This window comes from Mesoplodon mirus (genome assembly GCF_964341445.2).
Source record: "Mesoplodon mirus genome assembly, chromosome: 5".
Lineage (NCBI taxonomy): Eukaryota > Metazoa > Chordata > Mammalia > Artiodactyla > Ziphiidae > Mesoplodon > Mesoplodon mirus.
In genome coordinates, this window is record NC_138980.1 from 34,213,180 (window position 1) to 34,236,256 (window position 23,077).

Here is a 23,077-nt window from a genome sequence, read left to right on the forward strand (position 1 = left end):
TCAGGCCTTGGAGAAGGTGGCCGCGGCGCCGACGGGGCCCCCCGGGGCCGCGCCTGGCTCCTCGGCCCAGCGGTTCATGCAGCGGCGCCGCGCGTTCATGAAGAAATTGCTGACGGTGTTGAGCTCCAGGCCGAGCTGCTGAGAGATGGTGACCTGCATCTCCTTCGACGGCCGCTTGTTCTCCTTAAAGATGGCGATCAGCGTGCGCCGCTGCAGGTCGGTGAACACCAGGCGCTGCTTCTTAGGCTGCAGCGCGCGCTCCTTCTGCTGCTCCTGCTCCTTCCGCTTGCAGGCTGCGGGCGAGCGGGCGGGCGAGCGGGACGCAGCGCCACCGTGCGGCCGGACGGAAGAAAACAGGCCACGCGTCCCGGAGCGGAGAGACCAGGAAACACAGAAATACGCGGGAAACGCGAGAGATGGAGGGAGAGACGATCCGGGGACAGGGCCAAAAGAGACAGGGAGACACAAAAAGAGGCCAGGAGGCATCGAGTAGAGACCACCAGTAATGGAAGGGAGGGGGGGGCAGACAGTCGTGGGCGGGAGACAGAGACAGAAGAGGCAGATGTGGAGGTGGGGAGAAACAGAAGGGGACACAGTGTGAGCACACCTCCACAGGCATGGGTCGCCACCCCTCCCATCCCTCTTCTGCATGCTGGCCCCCTCCCCAGCCTCATATCCCCAGACTCCTCCCCACCCTCCCAAGAATCCTGACCTCAAGAGCACCACTGGTGTTGGTGGCTTTCTGCCCTCCCTTCTGCAGCCCACACCTGGGGGGTGCTGGGGGAAATGACATGGAAACTCTACATGTGAGTTATTTGGCTCAGTGTAGACCTGGGTGAAAGTGGTTAATTCATAGGTCCTTGGAGATGTGTCACAAACCCCAGTAACCTCCCCCTGGAATGATGGGGCAAGGGGGTCCTCAGAAGGGGGGTGACAGTCCATGCTTCCTTCCCTGGTGTCCTCTGGCGCCTGGCCAGCTCAGGGACCCTGAGCCAGGCTCACATGGGCGTCCATTGCCTGATTCTGATATCTGAGCCCCCACTCTGGCCTCCCCCCACCAGCAGGCTGAGACTGAGGTTTGGCTTCCTTCAAGTCCCCAGAGGAACTTCTGGAGCTGGGAGGATCTAAGGGAGGTTGAGAGACCAACCCTCCCTCTCCCAGGGCCACCTGCACGGAGGACCGGGAAGGCTGCAGGAGGCTGCCCTGTGGTCGGTGGATGCTTGCAAAGGGGAAATGGCAACATCTCAGGGTGGTGGAGCTGGGCTGGAGCCTGTGGTCCTGCTCCTCCCTGCCCCAGCTCCAAAGCGGACCCCTGCCCTCAATGCCGTGGGGGCCAGTGGGTGGAGAAGATGAGCTTCACCGACCAGAACAGGCTACTTCCCCCCGGTGGCTGCTGCCATCAGCACAAACTTTATCAGAGCCTCAATTCCTCATCCATGTACCAGTCAGGGGCAGTGGGTGGTGGACACCTGCCCTATCTTGCCTCCCCGCCAACCGCTTGCCCCAGCGACTCTGTCACCCCCATAGTGGCCGGTGGCACAGGCTGTACTAGCCGATCCCTGCTGCCAGGCCTAGTGGCCTGCTGGGACCACATGCCAAGCCGGCTTTTTTTGGTTCCAGGACAGTCTGAACCCGATGACATGTCAGATCAATGTCCACACACGTCAGCAAAAATAAATGAATGTCCCCTGCACTGTGGCTTGTTTCTCGGGGACGACAGGTTCCCCTGTGTGAACTGACGCACCACGTCCCTCCCTGGCCCCCTCTGACCTGGAACACACACAGGGCTTCTGATTGGCTGTTTCAGGTTTCATGATTAAAGAAGAGTGATGATCAGAGGTTACTGGACATTTCAGAAAAGCCTCTAATGAAGGAGAGAGAGAAGTGAGAAAAATGGCAGGAGGATTGGGGGATGATGCTCTCAGAAGAAACACGTCAGGCACTGTTGTAAGTCAGATTCTTGGAGAGGTAAGAGAAAAATACTGTATCCATGAAACAGGACCACGAAAGGGGAAGACAGTGCTCTTAGAATTTAAGTATATAATAGCTGGAATAAAGTCAATGTAAGAATTGGAACGTAGGGAATTCCTGGCGGTCCAGTGGTCGGACTCGGCGCTTCCCTGCCAAGGGCCAGGGTTCAATCCCTGGTCGGCGAACTAAGATCCTGCAGGCCATGTGACTGGGCCAAAAAAATTAAAATAAAAAAAAAGAACTGGAACATAAAGCAAATATCTCTGGAAATACAGGTGGACACAGAGATGGAAAATGAGGGAAAGGTGATAACAAAGTTAGAGGATGAATGTGCAGGTTTGTCATCTGAGCAAGAGGCCATCCAAAACTAGAGGAAGGGAAGCCCAAATAAATTATATATATATATATATGTATATATTTTTAAATCCATGGCTGGAAGACATGAGAGTTCAGTTTAAAAGAACCCATGAAATGCTCAGCTCAATGAATGAAAAAAAATACACTCCCTGAGGTTCATGCTTGTGAAATGTCAGGGACCCAGGATGAAAAAGAAGATAAAAGGTCCCAGAGAGGAAAGCCACATGCCATTTGGAGACCCAAGAATCAGAGTGGCTTTGGGCTTCTTGAAAACTGGGAGCCAGTGGAACAATGCCTTCAAAATTCTGAGGGAAAACTGTATTCAGCTAGAATTGTGTGACTGGCCAAACATAAGCATGAAGGTGGACTAAAGATATAGTCAGACATTTAAGGTCTCCAGAAGTTGACTTCTGTATACCCTTTTCTCAGAAAGCTACTAGAGGGTGTGTTCCATCAAAATGAGGAAGTAAATCAAAAAAGAAAGGTGTAAGAATCAGGAAATGTGATTCAACCTAGAGGAAAGGGAAAAGAGGTCCCCCAAATGAAGACGGGAGAGCCTGAAAGACAGCAGGACAAAGGCACCAAGGGCAGGGAGGACAGCCCCATTCAGATCAGAGCAGAAGAACCAAGGAAAATGGAAATGTCCTAACATGCGTTGGTTTTGAATTTTGTTGGAGGATGTGGGAAGAGTTTGTGATTGGCAACCATTAACTCCTGGGAAAACAAACAGCCATACAAGAAAGGAAAAGCAATCCTGGTACTGTATGAGGCAAAACCTAGGAGATGAACAGTGTACCGGGCAGCCTTTTGTATACAAAACAGGGGAGTGAGAACATTTGTTCATATTTTATCTGCTTAAAGAAATGTTGGAAGGAAGCACAAGGAACTGCCTTGACCTCCCATCTCCTTGGAACTTGGCCAGCCTGTGAGGCTCACGAGAGAAGGCCACGTCCCCCACTCTTTCAAGGGAAAGCTGGGTTTCAGGCAGCAAGGCCAAGGAAGAGTCAAAATTCAGCCAGGCCTTTACATTCCAAAAGAGGCCTTTCTTGCCCTCCTGTTGTGATCGTCAATTCATTCATTCACTCATGCATTCATTCACTCATGCATTCATTCATTCTCTTAGCAATTTTCCTGTGAATTCACTATGCATTTACACTAGGGACAGATATACAAATGCTCCTTTGTATCAATGCTCTAGCTTGCAAGAGCTTTACGTGTGCAGGGCCTTATAATTCCATAGGGCAGGAATTTTCCTTCTTACTTACTCGGAGAAGGTAAGCCCCTTGCCCAAGGTCGCCCAGCAAGCCCTGGCAGGGGCAAGACAGCAGCCCGGGTTGACTGGCAGATGGGAGGGAGGTAAGATGTGGGTCGCCTCTTTGCCCCCGGCCTCCCCCTTCTCCAATCCAGAGCCTAATGGGGGCCCCAGAGGCAGAGGCTGGGGGAGGGGCCAGGCGAAGCAGAGTGGTGAAAAAACTTCGCGTTTTGTCGATCGCAGCAAAAAGAGACTCCGCTCGCCCCCCCTTCCCAGCGTTCAATCTAATTACAGCTCCTCACAGCCTGGATCGATCCGGGCTCCAGTCGGAGCTGTTTACCTCGAGCAGCTTTTGTCACCGCTTCCCTCCCCCACAGACCCCGGCGGCGCCGGCCTGGAGGCCCCTGCCCCTGGCGGGGGTGTGAGTGCCAGCACGGGAGGCACCCCAAAGCCCCCCAGCAGCGGGTCCTCACTATCGCTGCCCTGCCCCTCACCAGTATCCCTCCCAGCACCCAGCATCACCCCGGCCAGCCCTAAAAACCACTGCACCCCTGGAGGCAGCCCCAGAAGGAGGAGAGGCCTGGGTATGGGCCCCTTTCACAGAAGTGAAAACCAAGGCTGCCAGAGGACCGGCCAGGGAGCAGGGCTAGGGAAGAGGAGCCGGGGGAGCAGCCTAGGATGTACTCATGGCACCAGTCAGCAGCCTCACACTGCGGTGCCACTGCTGCGGCCACCTCTTCCAAGATGATCTCCAGTGCGGACCACCACTGTGGTGTATCTGCATCCCCTCCTGCACCTGCATCACTTCTCCCTCCATCACCTCCTCCACCATCCCCTCCTCCACCTGAATCACTGCTACCACCATCACCTCCACCATCCTCTCCTGCACCTGCATCACTTCTCCATCACCTCCTCCACCATCCTCTCCTCCACCTGAATCACCTCTACCACCATCACCTCCTCCACCATCCCCTCCTCCATCTGCATCATTTCTCCCTCCATCACCTCCTCCACCTGCATCTCTTCTACCATCATCACTTCCTCCACCATCAGTGTCACTTCTACCTCATCATGCCCTCCATCACCTCTGCTTCTGTCACCTCCACCACCCCCACCTCCTCCACCTGCATCACTTCCACCTCCATCACCTCTTCTGCCATCACCTCATCTCCACCACCATCGGTGTCCATCTACCACCATCCCTTCCATCATCTGCATCAATTCCAGCACCAGCCCCTCCTCCTCCACCACTACCACCACCTGTACCACCGCCACCTCTCCGCAGCCGAACTCCATCATCAGCACCACCTCTGCTCTCATCACCTCCTGCACTTGCACCTCCACCGCCATCGCCTCCATTTTATCACCTCCACCACCATCGCCTCCATTTTATCACCTCCACCACCATCGCCTCCATTTTATCACCTCCACCACCATCTCCGCCAAAATCCTCACCGACACCATCGAACCCCATCCTAGAGTCCACCTTGTATGTGTCCAGCACAGGGGGACTCAGCCCAGGTTCCCCCACCAGGGCCACCCAGCCTGTGGTGGGGAGACAGGGAGTGGCCTCAGACACAGGCCCTCACCACCAACCATGGTTGCCATGACAGCCAGCAGAGGAGGAGCCAGCTGGGCCGGCCTGTGGGATTGGTGTGGCGGGGTGGGCCTTCATTCATGCTCTGGGACCCTGGGGGGGTCAGTTCCCTTGCAGGGCCTGCCTCAGTCTCCTCAGTTGCAAAATGGGACGTTCTGCCTCCTTCAAACATTTTTCAGGGCACATCAGCTGCCCGAGCCCTCCCCATCTCACTTGGCCCCTGGCTCCCCACTGCCTCTCAGTTCTCACCTCTTCCTGCTGTCCCTCACTCAGCTCACTCTTCCGTGGCCACATTGGTCACATCCCCTGGGCACAGTCCAACCTCAGGGCTTTTGCACTGGCTGCCACCTCTGCCTGCATCGCTCTTTTATATTTTTAAAATATTTATTTATTTATTTGGCTGTGGCACGTGGGATCTAGTTTCCTGACCAGGGATCGAACCTGGGCCGCCTGCATTGCGAGCACAGAGTCTTAGCCACTGGACCGCCAGGGAAGTCACTGCCTGCATCGCTCTTCCCACATTTCTTCATTGTTCCCTTGCCTCCTTCCATTCTTTGCTCAAATCTCTTCTCTGTGAGGCCCACCCTGACCACCCCCAATTTAATACTGCAACTTTCTCCCTCCTCTGCTTGTTTCTTTCTTTTTTCCACACCATTCTCTCACACTCTATCCAGGGGTGCCACAGAGTGAGGGTTTTGGACCCAACTTTCTCTCCTGTCCACCCTCCATGACCCCAGGGACTGAGAATCTGATACTTGGAGCTGCTGATTCCGAGATGCTCTGATCTTAAAGATGGTGGGGAAGGTGATGGAGATAGAAATGATTCAGGTGGAGGAGGGGATGCAGGTGCACCACAGTGGCAGGTACACCCCATCCTGTTTCCCTCATTGCTATCAGTCTTTTTGGAGTCCAGGGATGAGGAGGGTCTGGAGCTGGTTCCTGGGGGTCCCAGAAGCCCTGGAGGAGATCAAAGGAGATACAGAAGAGACCTTATTCCCAAATCAGCCGCCTCACGGGGAGCCCAGCAGGCACTAACAGCGGGCTTTTCGGCTGGTCTGGCCCATGGTTCCCGCAGTGACTGGCAGGGGGGCTGTCCCCGCCCCAGCGCTGGCTGGGACTCCAGGTAGGAGGGTGGGTCCTGTTGGTCCACGTTTCAGGTGGCGGCAACGGGAGGTGAGTTGGGGGGACCCTCAAGTTCCCTTTCATTTCAGACCCTCGGAGACTTGCTCCCACGGCACCTCTGTCCCTCCTGCCTTTCTAGAAAGTTGCTCGCGTCCAGGGGCCCAAGACGGCAGTCAGACCCGCCCCCACCGTGGATTACTGTGTGGTGACGGCCTCTGAGTCTCAGGTTCCTCGAATGGAAAATTGTCTTAATCATGATCTCTGCCTTGCCAGGCTCTGAGAAGGGGTTTAGCCAGAAAAGTCTTGAATACGATGGTGGGGCTGAGATGAGGCTCCCAGCTCCCATATGGGGGCCCCGGGGAGGAGCTAGGCTCTGGGCCCCACTTGCAGGGCAGCCGTGAAGTTTCTCCCCCTCTCAGGGCAGGCCTCAAGCCTCAGCATCTTCCCTAAAATCTTCCTGGAGCGGGGAGGGATGGAGAAAATGAGGTCTGGAGTAGGGAGTTGTGCTGCCTCAGCAAAAGAACTCCTAGACAACCCTCAAGGCCCAGCCCCAGTTGCCCTTGCCCCAGGAAACTCTTCCCCTCACCCTCAGCAGAGCCCCAATTCTCTCCCCTAGGAGCCTTCTGGTGCCCAGCACAGAGTGGATCCACAGGAGGCTGCCAGCTGGCTGTGTTGTCCAATGCCTGACACCCCTGCGTGGGTGGTAGGGGACTCAGCCCAGACTGGAAGACCCTGCACAGGGAGACCCGGCTGGCCACTGCCCTGGAGGGCCCAGTAAAGCAGAGGGACCCCAGGGAGGGCCCTCAGCAGGGAGCACCCTGTCCCGAGTCAGCCAGGGAGAAGCTGGGGCTGTGCAGCAGGCAGGGGAGGGGGGGTGTCCCTGGATTCAGTCGCCCCTCAGTGGATGGAGAGGATCAGGTCTGCACTGGAGGGAGCTAGGATTGCACCTGTTCACCCCCATCATCACCTGACAAACACCCATCTCCTTCCCCCTCCTTCTCCCCCCTCTCCCCGTCTCCCCCTCCCCCCCATCTCCCCCTCCCCTCTGGCATCCTGTGCCTTCCTCCTCTCCTCCTCCAGAGGCCCACTGTGGTCTGGGTGGGTGACATGGGGGGATGAGTACCCCTGCCGTGCCTGTCCTGGGCCATCCCTGGCCCCAGCCGGCTGACCACGCGGGAGTCTGCCTGTCCCCTATCAGTTGGGTGTGCCTGCGTGGGGCTGCACAGGGCCTGGCCGGGTGGAAGGCGGTGTGTGCAGTACGGCTTTGCTGTATTGGGAGGGGTAGCCACGCAAAGCAGACCACACGCGTGTGAGGAACTGGGAAAACTGGGAGGGTAGCCAGAGCCTTTGGTGCAACCGGCAGACAGGTAGGCAGCGGGTGGGAACCTGGAGGGGCGTGGGGGCAAAGGCTCAGAGGATGTGGCCGGTCAGTGGGCCGCGGGGGAAGACCCTGGGGGCCAGCAGGCCTCAGCGTGACGTTTGCTTGCAGCTGGCCTCGGGGGTTGGGGACACAGTGTGGATGTCAGACAGAGGATGCAGTGTGAAGAATCAAGGGTGGAACGTGACTTGCTGGCTGTGACAGCCAGTGTGCGTGGTGCTGAGCCCACTGGGTCTGAGTCTACAGGATGGAGGATGGGCCATTGAGACCCCCGAGGTGGCTCCTGTCTGTCTTCTGGCCTTGGGCCTGCTAGCTGCCCCACTGCCCTGCCCTTTCCTAACAGCGGGGATGCTGGGCCTGGGCTTCAGGGGCCGAGTGGCCCTGAGCACACAGTCTGTGGACACTGTTTACCTGGTTTATAAAGCAGGCCCAGCGACCCCTGGTCCTGATGTCCCCGTCTGTCCGTGGGGTTGGGGGTCCCAACTGCGCAGTGGTCGGTCGCGAGGGTTAGCAAAGCTGGCTCCAAATGTGGGCCAGGGCGGACCCTGCGGCTGCTCACTCCTTCCCCCTCCCCCCTTCACTCACACAGTTATCAAGCACCTCCTGTGTGCACTGTGTGCAAGCTCCCACGGAGCCTCGATGTGGTGTGAAAACGCATCACCCGAATAATCGCACAGGTACAGGGAAACCGATGACTGACTGTTCTCAGACAGGGCTGCCAGCTGCCCCCGCTGTGCAGCTCGGGATGGAGGTGGGCATGGGTGGGCTATCTGTGGGGGAAGACATGAGCCCGGCTAGGGGGGAACAGATCTGGCAGAAGCCAGGTGGCATCAGGAGGGTGACCCCCCCACACAGTGAAAGCCTGGGTCTGACAGGGGAGGACAGCAGCCAGACGGTGGCCCCAGAAGTCAGCGATGCAGGCACTTGGGCAATTGTGCTCATCCCTCTGTGTCACCCTCTGTACAGTGTCAAAGCCACCACGGAGCCACTCTTGCCTGCCCCCAGGGCCCCCGGACCTGTGTGCCTGTACCACCCCCTTCCCAGTATCTGCCCACCTGGGCACGGGGTGGTGGTGTGGGAGCGGGAGCCAGTCCCGTTCCCTCCCCTCCGGCCACCTCCTGCGCTCAGCTCAGCTTCTCGGGGCAGACAATTCAATACGGAGCCAGGTCCCCGGCTGGGATGATGACCGGTTTCCTTGGCGACACGCCCCACCCGGGCCACCAGCTGCCCAGCCCCAGATGTGGACCACATTGATGCCACTACCCTAGTGGCTTGTCCCCACCGGGCTGAGCTGCCCTGAGCATCCCCCGCTGGCCTCCCCTGGCCAGGGACAGTGAGTGACTTGCCCAAGGTCACACAGTGAGTCACTCGGAGGGGAGCCTGGAGCATATACATGCCTCGGACCGCTTTATCCACACCCTGCACTCCTCAGGGCACCGGGGAAAAGGTTCCCATGGGTGGGGGGAAGGGAACTCATCTCCAGGGAGACACTGCTGAACCAGGCCCCTGCCCTCAGATGTGGACCCCCTGGAAGCCTCAGCAGCCCCTCTTCTGTCTCCGATGCCTCTCCACTCTCTGCCCCTCCACCCCTCCCCTGCGCGCCAGGTCCACACCTCCCCCTCCCCCAGCCTCTGAATGCACCTTGGCTGTCACCCAGCCTCCCTCCCCACCCCCCTGCTTCCCCTGATGGGATTTTAATGGCCGCATTTTCAAATTAGTTCTGAGCCTTTCAAAGACTTATCAGGGAAATGAGCGTTTCCACTGGGCTCTGGGCTGCCCCTCCTGGGGGGGCTCCATCTGGTGGTTGAAACGCCTGGGGATGGGGGGACGGGGGTGTCCAGGGGCAGCTCTCACGCCTTGAGACCCACCCCCCCATTCAGGCACTCAGGGGCAAACCTCATCAGCGGGTGCACACAGAGCTTTTATTTTTTTAAAAAATGTTAAGAGTCACAGCGGCCGACAGTTGGAAATGGATTTGAAAAAGATGACAGGAAAGGAACCTTCGGTGATAAGAAAAAGCATAGAGAAGCCAAAGCAGAAAAGGCTGGTGGGGGGGGGGGGAGGACCCAGCATTTCAGTGATTGGGAAACTAAGCCACAGATAAACTCACAGGCAAAATTGTCATGCTCACTGCGGCCCTGGGGGCGACGACAAACCACCTGGACCGTCCTAAATGTCCATTGGGCAGGGACGTGGTTGAAGATAGAAGGAAATGGCCAAAGAGAATACTATGCAGCAGGCAAAAATGCCTTCGAGGCTCTCTCTTTCCTGATGTGGACGTGCCGGGTGTCAGTGAGGCAAAAGCACAGCAGAACCAGTGTTTTTTAAAAAGAGAAAAAGGAAAACAGTACGTGCACTATGGCTGCCAGATTAAGTGTAACCTCTCTTTAGAAGGAGCAATACAAAGTATGGTTTACAGAAAGGGGACTTGCTCCACTTAAATTTGGAAGTTGGCGAATGTGTCCGCTGTTTGAAAAAAATAATACAGCATTTTTTTTTTTTTTGCGGTACGCGGGCCTCTCACTGTTGTGGTCTCTCCCGTTGCGGAGCACCGGCTCCGGACGCGCACGCTCAGTGGCCATGGCTCACAGGCCCAGCCGCTCCACGGCACGCGGGATCTTCCCGGACCGGGGCACGAACCCGTGTCCCCTGCATCGGCAGGCGGACTCTCAACTACTGCGCCACCAGGGAAGCCCAATACAGCATTTTTTAAAGAACAGGGTGGGTAGACAGGAGGGAGGTGGAGGAAAGCGAGCAGGGACTTTGCCGTTGCTCCAACGCGCGCAGGAGGCTTTTCTTTACGTGCTTCGTTCTCAGCCGGGCTGGGGATTCTAGTCTCCATTTGGAGAAACGGAGGTGCGCAGGGGAAGCGCCTTGTCCACATTCCCGGGCCTGACCGCCGCCGCGCGAATCCCTCCCCAAGCGCCCTGGGCCCCCACTGCGTGCTGTGCTGTCTGCGTTCCAGGAGCAGTGACCCGACGTTCTGAGCGCACAGCCAAGCGCACCAAGTCCGCCGCCGCCCTGGGTTGGGCCGGAGGGAGGCGAACCCAGGGGCGGCTCCCCACGGGTGGGATGTGACTTCCCCCGGGGTAGGATGCGGGCGCTTGTTGAGGGCGCGCCGGTGACCCTGAGGCTGGGAAGCCGCGGGTGTGCAGGGCAAGGGGCCGGGTCCTTACACTGGGCTGCGTGCGCCCATGTCCCTCCAGGCTGTGGAGGGCGGATGCACGCTAGATCCTTTCGGGTTTGTGAGATCCCACGTCCGTGAGGACAGACGTGCGGAACGCGGCGGCCCTGGCTGCACTCCGCGGCTTTGCCGGCACTGCGGGGCGGCGTTGGCCTGGTGGTGGAAACTGAGGCACCGACATCTTCCCTAGTGGGCGCGGATGCGCTAGGGTGCATAGAAAAGCATGAACCCTGCTGTGCCCGCACCAGGTCCCCCATCACCTACCTCCGTCACCGCGGGCGGACGCGACCCTCTCCCAACCCCCCAGCTCTAGGGAGTGGGGTCCGGACAGCAGCTGCCCGGAAGTAGATGGGTAGGAGAGGTGGCCCAGCGGCTCAGCTGGGGGCCCCTGAAAAATTCCCAGGCGCCAGCGCTGGTGTCGGGGGGGAGGGAAGTGGGCTCTTCCCTGCTCCCCCAGCGCCGGGATGTGCCAGACCCCGACTGGAGGGCAGTGGGGGTCCTGGGCCGGAGTCTGCGCGCACTTGCCCTAGTGTGGATGTGGGCGTCTACACTTGTGTTCCGTGAGGATCTACACTTACATCCCCATTCTTTTGCATCTCTGCTTGCGTTCCCCGCGTGCATCTACACTGTGTCGCTGGCACGTCTACACTTCCGTTCCCTCTCTCCAGAGGCCCGCGCCGGCCATGGGCACCTCTCCTTGTCCGTTTCCATCTGCTGCCAATCTGTGGCTTTGTGCGTGTGACTCTTTAGGTCTAAGGCCCTGGCCTACCCCACATCTGTCCATAGGGCAAGACACCAGCAGCAGGAGAGTCTCCCCCGTTTCCTAGCCCCACCACGTCCACACCTACTCGGCAGAGGGGAAACTGAGGCCGCAGATGTCCCTGGACTGCCCAAGGTGAGGTGGGTCTCCCAGGCTGCCCCTGGCTCCTGGCCAGCCTCTTCCCTCCCCCAGGAGCACAGCCTTCCTTATTGATCAAGGGCCATATTTAATTAAAGACTTGATTCAAACCAGCCTGAGCTCCCCTGGTTAAGCTGAGCTCGCTGCTACATACAAAGACTCCAGCCGCAGGGGTCCAGCCTCCATCCTTACAGCAGCTCTGGCTTCCCACCTCCCAGCCTTTGTCCTTGGTGGTTCCACCTGCATTGACGCAGGACAGAAAGTTAGGGCCGTGGCAGGAAGTTTCCTCTACTTCTGGGCTCTCGGGAGCCACGAGGCACGGTACTAAGCAGAAGAATGATGAGCTCTGACTTACTGTAAGAAGCCCCCTCCAGCTTTGGAGAGAGGACATCAGGGGAGGGAGTGGAGCCTGGAGACTAGCAAGGAGGAGGCAGCGGTCAGAGGTGGGTTGCTCAGACTAGAGTGGTGATGGTTGATAGGGAGGGAGTTTAGGGAGAATGGCTGGGTCTTGGTTAGTCCTAGGATTTTCAGCTAAGGGGACTTCAGAACAAGGAGCCAAAGCCCAGCTCCAGCCCCTCACCCGGCAGATTCCTCTGTGTGCTTCTCTGTGACGTGGGAACGACCATCCTTGTCTCTCAGGCAGGAAGGGGCTATCGGGACTGGGGTCCAAGGAGGGCTGGACCTCCAGTTCAGGGCCCAGGTTCCCCCTGAGGGCTGGCAGCCAGGAGGGGGCAGTTCACCAGGAAAAGCAGATGCGGGTGGCTCTGAGTGCAGCAGGAGGACACTGGGACCCGGCCCCCATCCCCAGGGTCTCTGGTGGTCCCTGGGGGGACTCATCTGGGTCCGTGATCCTGTCCAACTCTGAGTCGGAAGGAAAAGTGCAGGCCTGCCCTCCCGGCCCAAGGGTCACCCAAGCTGTTTGTAAACTGGACCTTGACATGACCTTGAGAGCCTCCCTCCTGTCCCTGGCCTCAGTCCACTGAGTTCCCCTCCCAGCCTTTGTCTCTGCTGGGCCACCTGCCCGGAATGTCCCCCCATCTCAGAGGGAGGTGGGAGCCTGAGCATCTCAAGCCCCATTTACTAAAGGCTTTGAGTCACCCTGAGTGTGCAGCTTTGGCAAGCACCTTTGTTTCAGCCTTGGCTTGCTCGTCTGTAAAATGGGCTCAATATCCAAACTGGCTCAAAAGGTCCCTCATTTCTGGTGGGTGAACCAAGGGGGAGGGGGAGGGCTTCTGGGCACCCCAGCCCGCCTCCTCCCCATCTGACAACCTACCCCTCTCCTCTGCATGGAAGCGGAAGCCAGAATCAGTGAACCTGGGCAGAGTGCTGGTGCCACCCCACTTGGGTCTTGTGGTCTAGAAGGAGGGACTGGTTTGGGGGACCCAAGGCATCATGCACAGCCCCACATGGCCCTGGCACACACAGCCCCAGACAGTATCCCCCGACTCCCTGCTTCCCTGAGGAGGCCTGCAGTGTCCCCTTCCAGGTCCCAGACCCCTTCTGGCTCCCCTGCCCACTCTCTGTGGGTCCCACAAAGCACAGGCTGCCAGGGGTGACCCAGGTCCTCCCTAAAGACAAGGAGATGTGGGTGTGAGTGGGTGATTAAGCAATGTGGCCTCAGGGTACAGGGGCTCTGGGGGGGGGGCTGGGTTGATAAGAAAAACCTCAACCAACACCCAGGAGGTGGTATCTGATTCTGTCCATTTCTCAGATGAGGAAACTGAGACTTAGACCCTCACCCAAGATCAGTCAGTGACAGAGCCCGGGTGAGGCCAGGTCTCCAAATTCTCTGCTGGGGTGGCTTTCTGGAGGGGTCTGTAAGAGGTGTGGACCCTTGTGGGTGGATCAAGGTCAGGTTTTACTGAAGGTACATTGGTCTTTGCGGGGGTGGGGGGATGAGGGGAGGGGAGAGGGGGTCGAGAGTGCTTGCTGGGGGATGGATAGTGTCCCTCCAAGTGGGACTCCAGGATTGGACCTTGTGGGTTGAGTCTCTTCAGCCTCAGGACCTCTCCACCCCCATTCAACACCTGTCCAGGATAGTGGCTGCAGAATGGGGGGAGGGGTGGGGGAAAAGCCTGTCCTAGCCTGGCGGGGGGCAGCTGGTGTGCCTTTCCCCTTTCCGTCACCATCCCTTCCAGACTCCAGGCCCCTGGCCACTGCAAATCCACCGCCAACCCTGACATCTGCCCTCACCGTACCCACCCCCTGTCACCTCCGGAAATGGCTCCCTCTCTGCCTCAGTTTCCCCCATGGCCGGTCTCCCACAGCCTTCAGGGATTCTGGGTCTGGGGCTCATCAGCAGGCAAGAAGGAGGAGGAGGAGAGGGCCCTTCTTTCAATCGCCACCATCTGATATTTTATATATATTTTCTGATCAGTTACAAAAAATACTTTTCCTCCGGAGTTGCAATTTAAACAATATTTGAAGACGGCCGAAGTTATCGACCCGGCGACGGTGATGAATTAGAGACGGTAATTCGAATTCATCGACCGCCCCGCCCCCGCGGAGTCTGCCAGCCCCTCCCCCAGCCCCTCTCCCGTAATTACTGTTTGAGACAGAGTAGGGGAGGGCTTCGAAGAGGCGGCGGCTCCGAAGCTGTGGGAGTCTGAGGACCCTGGGGTGGAGTAGGGCTAGACCCCCCCCCATGGCAGTGGGGTTGGGGGGCTGCAGGATGGGCCATCCCCAGAATCTCAGAATGTCAGACCCAGAGCCTGGCTCCCCCAATGCACACACATTGTACAGGTGGGTAAACTGAGTCACAAAGAACTGGTAGGCCTGGGGGCAACGGAGTGGGGGACCCTCGGGTCTACCTGGCCAGATTTCTTGGGTACTTTAGAGAAACAAAGAAACTGCTCTTCCCTCCTCAGCCCCAGAGCCGGGAAGGAGAGAGGCTGGGGAGCTGGGAGGTGACAGGATCCAGACTAGTGGAACCCAGCAGAGGGGCAGCCACTGGGACCTCTCAACTCCCCTTTCCAGTCTCTCCTTTTCTATCTCTTTGACTCTCTCTTTGACTTTCTGTCTTCTTTTTTTTTTTTGCCACTCTCTGTCCTTCCTTACCTATCTCTCTTTCTGTCTCTGCGTGTGTCTTTCTCCCTCCTGGTCCAGCGCAAGGACGGGACTACCTGACGGGACTTCCGGAGCAGCTCGGCCAAGAGGCGAGGCCGGAGGCGGGCCAGCGCGAGGGGTGGGACTGGGGCGCGGAGCTGCAGGGTCCCGGAAAGGTGGGCGGCTTTCACTGGGCCCGGGATGGGGCGGGGAGGAGGAAGGGCGGCGGTGAGTGCTCCCTGCCGGGGTTGGACTGCGCGGGTCTGCGCGCCGGGAGATGCTTTGGGCTGTCGCTTGCGCGTCGGCGCGTTGGGGAGGGATGCGCCCCGCCTCCGCCCCCCACCAGCCGCTGCGATTTGCCGCCACTTAACCGCTTTTCATTTGCGCAGCGACCGGAACTAAAGGCCTCTCGGCTGGTCGGTGCCTAATTACCCCGGCCCGGCCACCTCTGACATCCTAAGGCCAGCCCCGCGCTGTGGACGGGGTCCTGAACGCGCTAGAGGTGTGGCGGGGGCCCAGGGCCGGGCGCGCGGACCAGGCGGACGGCGGGGGGGTGAGGGGGGTGGGTCACGCGTGGGCAGCGGCCTGGCGGAGCCGGGGACAGGCCGGGTGTCGCAGCTCAATGTCCCCTGGACCTGAGCATGTGCCAGGTCCTGCGCTCATCCTCTCCATTTCCCCCACGTACCCCTGAGATGGCCACTATTCTGACTCCCACTTCAAAAGGGGAAACCGAGGCTCAGAGAGGTGAGGCGTCTGGCTGCCACCGCAGAAGTCAGGGAGGCCCGGCTGGGATGCAAACGCAGCCTCAGTTTCCCCTGCCCTCCCCGCACTTACACCGACTCTGGGAGCTGGTGCCCTGCTGGCTGGCACTGATCCCTCACGGCAGGCACCCGCCACAGGGACTTCTCACCTGACGCTTGTCAGTCTAAGATGCCCTGGCCAATCTGTTGGGTGGCCCCGAAGTGTGCCACTCAAATATCACAAAGAGGTCCAGTTAGTTACAAGACAGTGACGGTGGAAAAAAATGGAAAGTGGTGTGTCCTTTGGGTACACACATGTCAGGCACAATGTCCCCGAAATACATGCACCGGGGAGCAGGCCGAAGGTGGCCAGTGTGCAATAAGTCAAACCTCACAAGTGACCCCATTCGTCGAGGGCTGCTTAGTACCTACAGCGTCAGAGCCCTGATCACCTGCATCACACACGGCAGGCTGTGGCTGTGTGTCGGTGTGACTGAGTGTCCCCTGTGAGCACACCTGTGTCATTGCATGTGTCATGAGGAGAAGGACAGAGTGGGTACTGCCCTTACACAAGACCGTCCAGGTTCCTGATGCCATTTCTAACATTTCACGGCCACCTTCCCACGCACTTGGTTACCTGCCACATAAAAGGAGGATTTAGTCTCCAATGTGGAGAATCTAGGAAACCTATCCGAGGCTCAGGCAGTCACCTTGTTCTGCAGAACGGGCAACTGAGGCCCGCGTGTGGGTGCAGGTCCCCCAGGTTGTCCAGGACGCCTAGGGGGAGGGGAGCAACGAACACCGACCCCTCTCCATCCCCCAACGGCACCCCCTCTCTCCCAGCCCCCCTGCCCGGCCCCTCACAGCCAAGTCCCTTCCTGCCTCCCCGCTTACGGGGGTGTCTGGTTTGAGCCCCAGCCCACTCCATCCAGCCCCACTCTCCCCTGTGCGCAGAGAAGCGATCGATCAGGCGCCCGGGGCCGCTATTGTCCCCGCTGCTGGGACGGCTGCTGCGGCTGCAGCCCCTCCCCAGAGTGGCCAGGAAAAGACCCCCCCCACCCAAGCCAGGCCACCGTGGTGAGAGTGGGGGCTCTCCTGCACCCCACCACGCACACCCAGGAGAAGGGGTCCTGGCTGCCGGCTCTCTGGGGGCAGGTGTGGACCCAGCTGTTGTCAGCTGGGAGGGAGGAGGGAGCAAGAGGGGGGATGAGCATCAGTGTGAGTGAGACACGGAGACAGAGGCAGAGAGAGGTAGAGAGGGAGCGGGACAGAGAGAAGGAGAAAGAATGAGACCAGGAGGAAAACGGAGATCGAGCCAAAAAAATAGACCCCAGTTCGCCCGACAGAGATAGAAGTAGAAAGGAGAGAAACACAAAACGGAAAAGAGAGGCCAATGGGGTGCGTGCACCCTAGCCAGGAGCAAACGCGTGGGGCGGGCGGCCGGCTGGGGTGTAAAGGCCTCCGCGCCGCGCGGGCCGAGGGTCCCCCGGGCTGCCCCTCCCCCGCCCGTTCTCGGGTGACCTTTGCCAGCGGCCGGAGAGGGGGAGGGCGCTATCGATCGCAGAGGGCCAGCTACAAAGAAGCGCGCGCTGGGGCCGGGAGCTGAGCGCGGGCCCGGCCCTGGCTGTTAAGGTTCTGGCACCCGGTGTACGGTCCTGGCGCTCTGCCCCGGGGCTGGAGGCGCAGCGAGGGGCCGTTTGGGAGGAGAGGAGTGGCACCTCCTCTGAAAGCGAACTGAAAGCGGCGGCGCGTCTGGGGCACCCCCCCTCCTAAAACACACACGCACACATCACACACACAATGAGCGACCCTGCTGGCAGCTTGGGGATCCTTCAGCCGTCTAAAACGGGTCCAGGGACCCCCTCCCAGGTCCCGGAGGGGCTGGGCGGGAGTCTACGGGAGGGACGGCGGCACAATCCTTTTCCCCCTTTCGCTGACGGAACTGACGGGCAGGGGCGCAGATCACGCTCTAGCCTCCTGCAAGGGGGTTCAGAGAGGGCGGCGGGGCGCAAGGCCGCCGACTGGGGAGGGAGCCGGGGCTCTCCGCTGCCGCACTGCTTGGTGCTGGGGAGCCTCGAGCCGGACCCCAGGGTCGGGCGGTACGCGCCGCGCTCCTACCTGCGAGGCGCAGCGCCGACATGCGCTGGAACTCGGGCTCCTGCAGCCACTTCCACATCCTGCGGAAGGTCTCGCGGCCCGACTTGAGCTTGCTCCAGGGCTTGGGGTTGCGCAGCAGGTCGGAGAGCGTGCCCTGCGAGCGGCACAGGATGCGCTGCGCGAAGATGGCCTGCGGGATGCTGTAGCGCTTCAGCTCCGCCGTGATGCGCTGCGCCACCTCCTTGGTGTTGATCTCCTCGGCCGCCGCACCCGCCCCGGGGCCGCCGCCGCCCGCGGCCGGGCCGCCGCCGCCGGAGTGAGGCCCGTGCGCTCCAGCCGCCGCCAGCCCGCCCAGCGGCGCCAGCAGCCCCCCGGTGCTCCCGGCGCCCGAGCTGCTGCCGCCGCCGCCGCCGCCTCCGGGCAGCCCGCGGGCCAGCGCGTCCTCCGCGCGACCCAGCAGCGCGGCGTGAGGCTCGAAGGCGGCGGGCGGCAGCAGCTTATCCCCCGCCAGGTGGCCCGGCGCGCCATAGGCGGCCAGCGGCGGCGGCGGCGGCGGGGGCTGAGGGGCGCCGTGCAGCGCGGGCGGCAGTGCGTTGGGCAGCGGCGACAGCGGCGACCCCATGGCGGGCAGCTCCTTGCCGTAGGGCCCGTAGAGGTGGCCCACGGAGGCGAGCGCCGCGCGCTCGTCGCGCATGAGGGTGAAGCTGCCGCTCACGCTGGCCGCCAGGCGCTGCGGCGGGGGCGGCGGGGGCGGCGCGGCCGCCGGGTGCGGGTGCGAGTGGGGGTGGCCGCCGTGCGCCCCGGCTACGGCCGCGGCCGCCGCGTGCTGGTGGAACTTGTCAGCCACGGCCGCGAGCGGGGGCAGGTGCTGCAGGGGCGTGAGCGTCGTGTAGGTGCCGCCCAGGCCGGGGGCCTCGCAGGCCATGCCCATGGCCGGGTGCAGCGGGCCCGCCAGCTCCCCGCGGAAGTCGGCGGCGCCGCCCGCGCCGCTCGAGCCGCCCGCGCCCCCGGCGACCCCGGCGCCGCCGCCGCCACCGCCGTCCAGCAGGCTCGCCATGCCCGCCACCAGGCCGGGGCGCCCGGGCGCCACCAGGCCGCGGTGCGGCGCCGCCGCCGAGCGCGCGTGGCTCGGGCTCAGCAGCTCTCCCGCCTGCGCATGGGCCACGCCGTGCAGGCCCCCCAGGCTCTCCAGGCTCAGCTCCATGCTCGGCCGCCGCGCGCGGGCCCCTCGCCGGCTCGGCCGCCCGCCCGCCGCGCGCGCTCCTTGGCGCCGGCCCGGCGCGCTCAAGGCCGACGCATGTCCCCCGCCCGCTCTCCGGTGGCTGCGCGCGAGGCTGCCCGGCTGAGCGGCGCACGGCCCGGCCCGGCTGCGAGCGCGGCCACCAGGATGTGGCGGGGGAGCGGCCGCCGGCTCCCGGGCCCGGGTCTGACGTCAGTGCCCCCGCCCACCGGCTCCCCTCGCCGCCACCTCCCGCCGCCTCGCTCTCCGCCCGCCCCGGCCCCTTTCAGCGCCAGGCAGGCCGGAGTGGGCCAGACTCCGGGCTTTTGGGGTCCCCTGCCTCTGTCTCCGCCGTGCCCCCTGGGGACTGGTCGTACCCGGGGACAATGGGCGGGGGTCAAGGACAGACTCTGCCGAGGTGGGACTGGGGACCTTGTCTCTGGGTCTCTGATTCCCTGTCTCTCCCGAGGGTCGTGAAGGTTACTTTCCTACCTGGCACCCGTGAGTCCATCTTTAGGGAGTGCGCAGGAGTGTGGCTGAGTGGGGGTCTGTGATCGTGCTCCCCCCAACTCATACAGACCCCCCAGGAGGTGGGCCCTCTGCTCGCTCACCTCCATCTCAGCACAGGTAGGGAGTCACAGCCCCCCACAAAGGTCTCTCTGGAGCGAGTGTGCTGAAAGAGGGTCTTCAGGCTGGGTCACGGCCTGTGCCTCCCAAGTGTCTCGATCTGCCCCCATGTGTGGGCATCTGGGCCTCAGTTTCCCCAGCTGTACAATGGAGCGCCTGGCCTCAGGGGTGCCCAAGTCACCTCACAGTTCCTTCTAGTTTCGTTCATCTCCAGCGTGGGAGCAGCTTGGGGGTGACTCTTAAAGAACCCCTCTCCCCCTCCAGAGCAGGCAGGCCGAAGACACATCCTCCCAGCTTCCCACAAAGCCTCTGGTCCAGCTCCACGCTCTCCCTGGGGTTTCTCTTTTAGAGGGGAGCGAGGGTGCTCCTTTTCCTCACCACGTGGAGACAGGTGAGGCCCAGGGATCCCTGGGAACTGGGATAAATGAGGGGGCCTCCCACACTCAGAGAGACCCCCTCCTCAAGGTGATCCTTCTATTGGAATAAGATGCAGATCAGGGAGGGGAGTCTGGAGTGGCCAAGCCAGACCCCAAGTGGTGTCCCCATCTGAAGGCCAGAGTGGGGGCTGAGGAGGGACTCCCCAAACTGGCCCCACCCCTTCTTCCTTCCCCATACATCTGCCCCATGGGGTAACCTTTGCCTTTTCCAGAATGGGGAGGGGAAGGGTAGAGCTAGTAAGCCCTCTGCTAGGGTACCCTGGGAACCCCCACCTCGAGGGGAGGACCAGGGCTCTTATCTGCGAGCGGAGGGAGGGGAAGACCCTATCAGTGAGCTATGCCCCCCCGCCGCAAACCATTGGGGCAGCCCCTCCGTCACCACCTTCAACAGGATTCCCGCCCCTGTAGACGCGGCTACGCATTGGAGGTTTGATTCTCTGAACTGCCACTGGGCTTGGACCGTGTGCCAGGGCCCTTTCAGTGTCTGTTTCCCCTTCTCTGACGGGGAGGAGGGTGCCTTCCTGCCTGCCCCAGCTGAGAGCCTGGGGCACATCTGTGTTTTCCATCATAGCGGGAGAGGGAGGTGGGGGTCTCTGAGTGCGAGGGAGTTGGGGAACCAGGATGACCTGACCCCCAGCTTTGGAGGATCAGACAGTAGAATGGCCTGAGCCAAGTCCTGGGTGGGATAGGGCTAAAAGGGACCCCTTTTAGTGCCTTGTGCTCAGGACTCAGCATTTAGTGGCTGCCTACCCTTTACCAGGCACACACACTCTTCACCGAGCCCCAAGGGGAAGTTGCATCCCTGCTTTGCTTCTGCCTCAGGCCCAAGGTAGATTGTGGCAGTGATCGTTCTGAGATTCTTCCCAAGGGTCAACACTGCCCCCAGGTCCAGGTCCATGAAGTTTTCAATTCAGGATTTATATATAATTTCAGGTTATATATCAGTACACCCATATTCCAGGTAGGAAAACAGAGGTGGCAGAGATGGGCAGGTCTGAACAAGTGAATATCCCCCTCCCCATGCAGATTCCAAGTCTGGGAGGTTGGGTTCTGGCTGTGCGGGGCTCCACCCCCCGCCCCCCATCTCACTGGCCAACAATCACAGGTAATTGAAAATAATCGTGGGATCTAAAAATCAATCAGCCTTCATAAAACGATCGCATCCCAGGCCCAACAAGCTCAGATCAGGCGGGTGCGGGGGGGTCTCTATGGGTGGGAAAGCTAAGGTGGAAGGAAGTACCCCCAAAGTCAACCAAGGGGTGCTCTGTGGGGGTCAGGGCCATGCAGCCTTTTACCTCCATCTTTATATAAATATTTCCTCCAGCTTGATTATCACTTTCATTTTTATAACAACCATGTGTGCCTTTTCTAACGGGGAAAGCGTCCATTTTGAAAGAGGGAGACCAGCAGCTTTGAGATGAAGGGGTCCCCTCCTCTCTGCTGCCTCAGGACACCCTGAGCACCTCCACTCCGCAGGAGATACCTGGCGGAGGAACCAGGCTCATCCAGGTGCGCGCAGCCCTGCACCCCTTTTAGGCTGGACATTCAGACACCCACAGGGACAGGGATCCCGCTCCTGAAGAGGCTATGGTCCCCCTGGGAGACTGAACAAAAATTTGCCACCCTCCAGAGAGTGAGCGGAGAGTCCCCTGGAGCTCCAGAACCGGCTTCCCCCACCAGTGGCCTTTTAGTAATTAGTAAAATAGAATTGAGCTGACCACGGACGGGCCGGTGGCTCAGGCCCTGATCGATCTTGGGTCATTAGGCAAATTGCGGCAGGGGGAAGGGTGGGCTGGATGGGGGCAGGGAGACCTTGGCCACGTGGCGGAAGCTCTCTGGCCTCAGTATCCCGTCCAGGAAAATTGGAGTTTGACGCTTGGAGCCCGCGTCTGCGCCTAGGGGTGCTTCGGCCCACGCTGGGCTGCCTCTGTCAATGCCCACCCTCTCTGTGCACAGCCGGGCCTGGGAGAAGCCGGGAAGTGCAACCCCGCATCACCCTAACCCCGGGGGCTTGCAGCGTCCAGCAAGCGGCAGGGAGGCTTGGCTGGAGCTCGGGCCTCCTCCCCGCTCCGGGGGGCCCAGCCATCTCCTCCGGTTCAACATCCCCAATCCGCCCCAACTCGAATCAGTACCGTCCACCTCCTCTCTTCTTGGACAGGCAACATTCCTTGTTGTTTTGGCTCCAGATCACAGCCAAAAATATGGGGGGGGGAGGTGTTATACTCAAAGTTTTCCCTTTCCGGGCCTCCGCTAGGCACGGTTCGCGGCTGATTCTGTGATTCGATTTGTCGCCCACGGAAATGAAACTCACCAGCCGCTGCGTACCTTCCTTTTTTTTTTAGAGCGAGGTTTTAATAAATAGTGGAGATTAATGTCCCCCTCCAGTCCCACCCAGCCCGAGATCCGTGTCAGCCCCAGGTACGGTCTCCCAAACCTGCAGACGCCCCAACTCCTGGCCGGCTCGCACTTGGCTGGGCCCACGTGCTCCGCCCGACTCCTGCGCCTTCGTTCGGGCGGGGTCGGAGGACTTTATTTAGATTGGGGGTGTGGGGGGAGGGCGCTAGACTTTTCCGGCCCGGCCGGGGGTCCCGGCCCGGCTGCGCTCGCGGCGCCCGAAGGTTCCACCCTCGGACGTTGGGTGTGGGACACCCCAGCGCCCAACCTGGGGCGCCACGACGTTGGGGTTTCGCCGGTGGCGGGCAGAACGTCCGAGCTTCCTGCCCGCCGTCGCGGGGCGCCCGGTCGCGCTGGCCCGCGGGGTGGATGCTCCCGCGGGCGTGTCGGCGACAGCTGCGCCCGATCGATCCCCGCGCCCTCCCTGGCTCCGCTGCCCGCGCCACGCCGCGCGGCTCCATCGAATCCTCATCGCTCCTGGGCCGAGCCGCCCGCCGCGCTCTCCGCAAACACCGCGCTTGTTTGCGCCGGGGCACCGGAACCGGGAGCCCGTGGCCGGTGGGGGGTTCCCTGGGGCCCCGCGTCCTCGTCCCCTCCCCCAGCAGCTCGGCCTTCGCGGGCCCGGGAGTTCCAGGCGCAGATAGCAGAGAGAATTCCACCCCCACCACTACGACTCCGGGTGGGTGGTCGCGGCCAGGCCCGGGCTGGAGCGCGAGGCGCCCGGATTGCGGAGCTTGGGCCCGCACCTCCTGCCAGGTC

General features: G+C 60.8%; 1 protein-coding gene across 1 annotated transcript; it reads right to left on the reverse strand.

Moving 5' to 3' along the window:
• On the reverse strand, positions 1 to 18,845 carry ONECUT3 (one cut homeobox 3; the record flags this gene model as incomplete). Its single annotated transcript, XM_082622588.1, has 2 exons — positions 1 to 293; positions 17,663 to 18,845. 2 exons carry the CDS (start codon positions 18,843 to 18,845, stop codon positions 1 to 3), a joined length of 1,476 nt encoding a protein of 491 aa, XP_082478714.1.
• Positions 18,846 to 23,077: the final 4,232 nt, after the last annotated feature.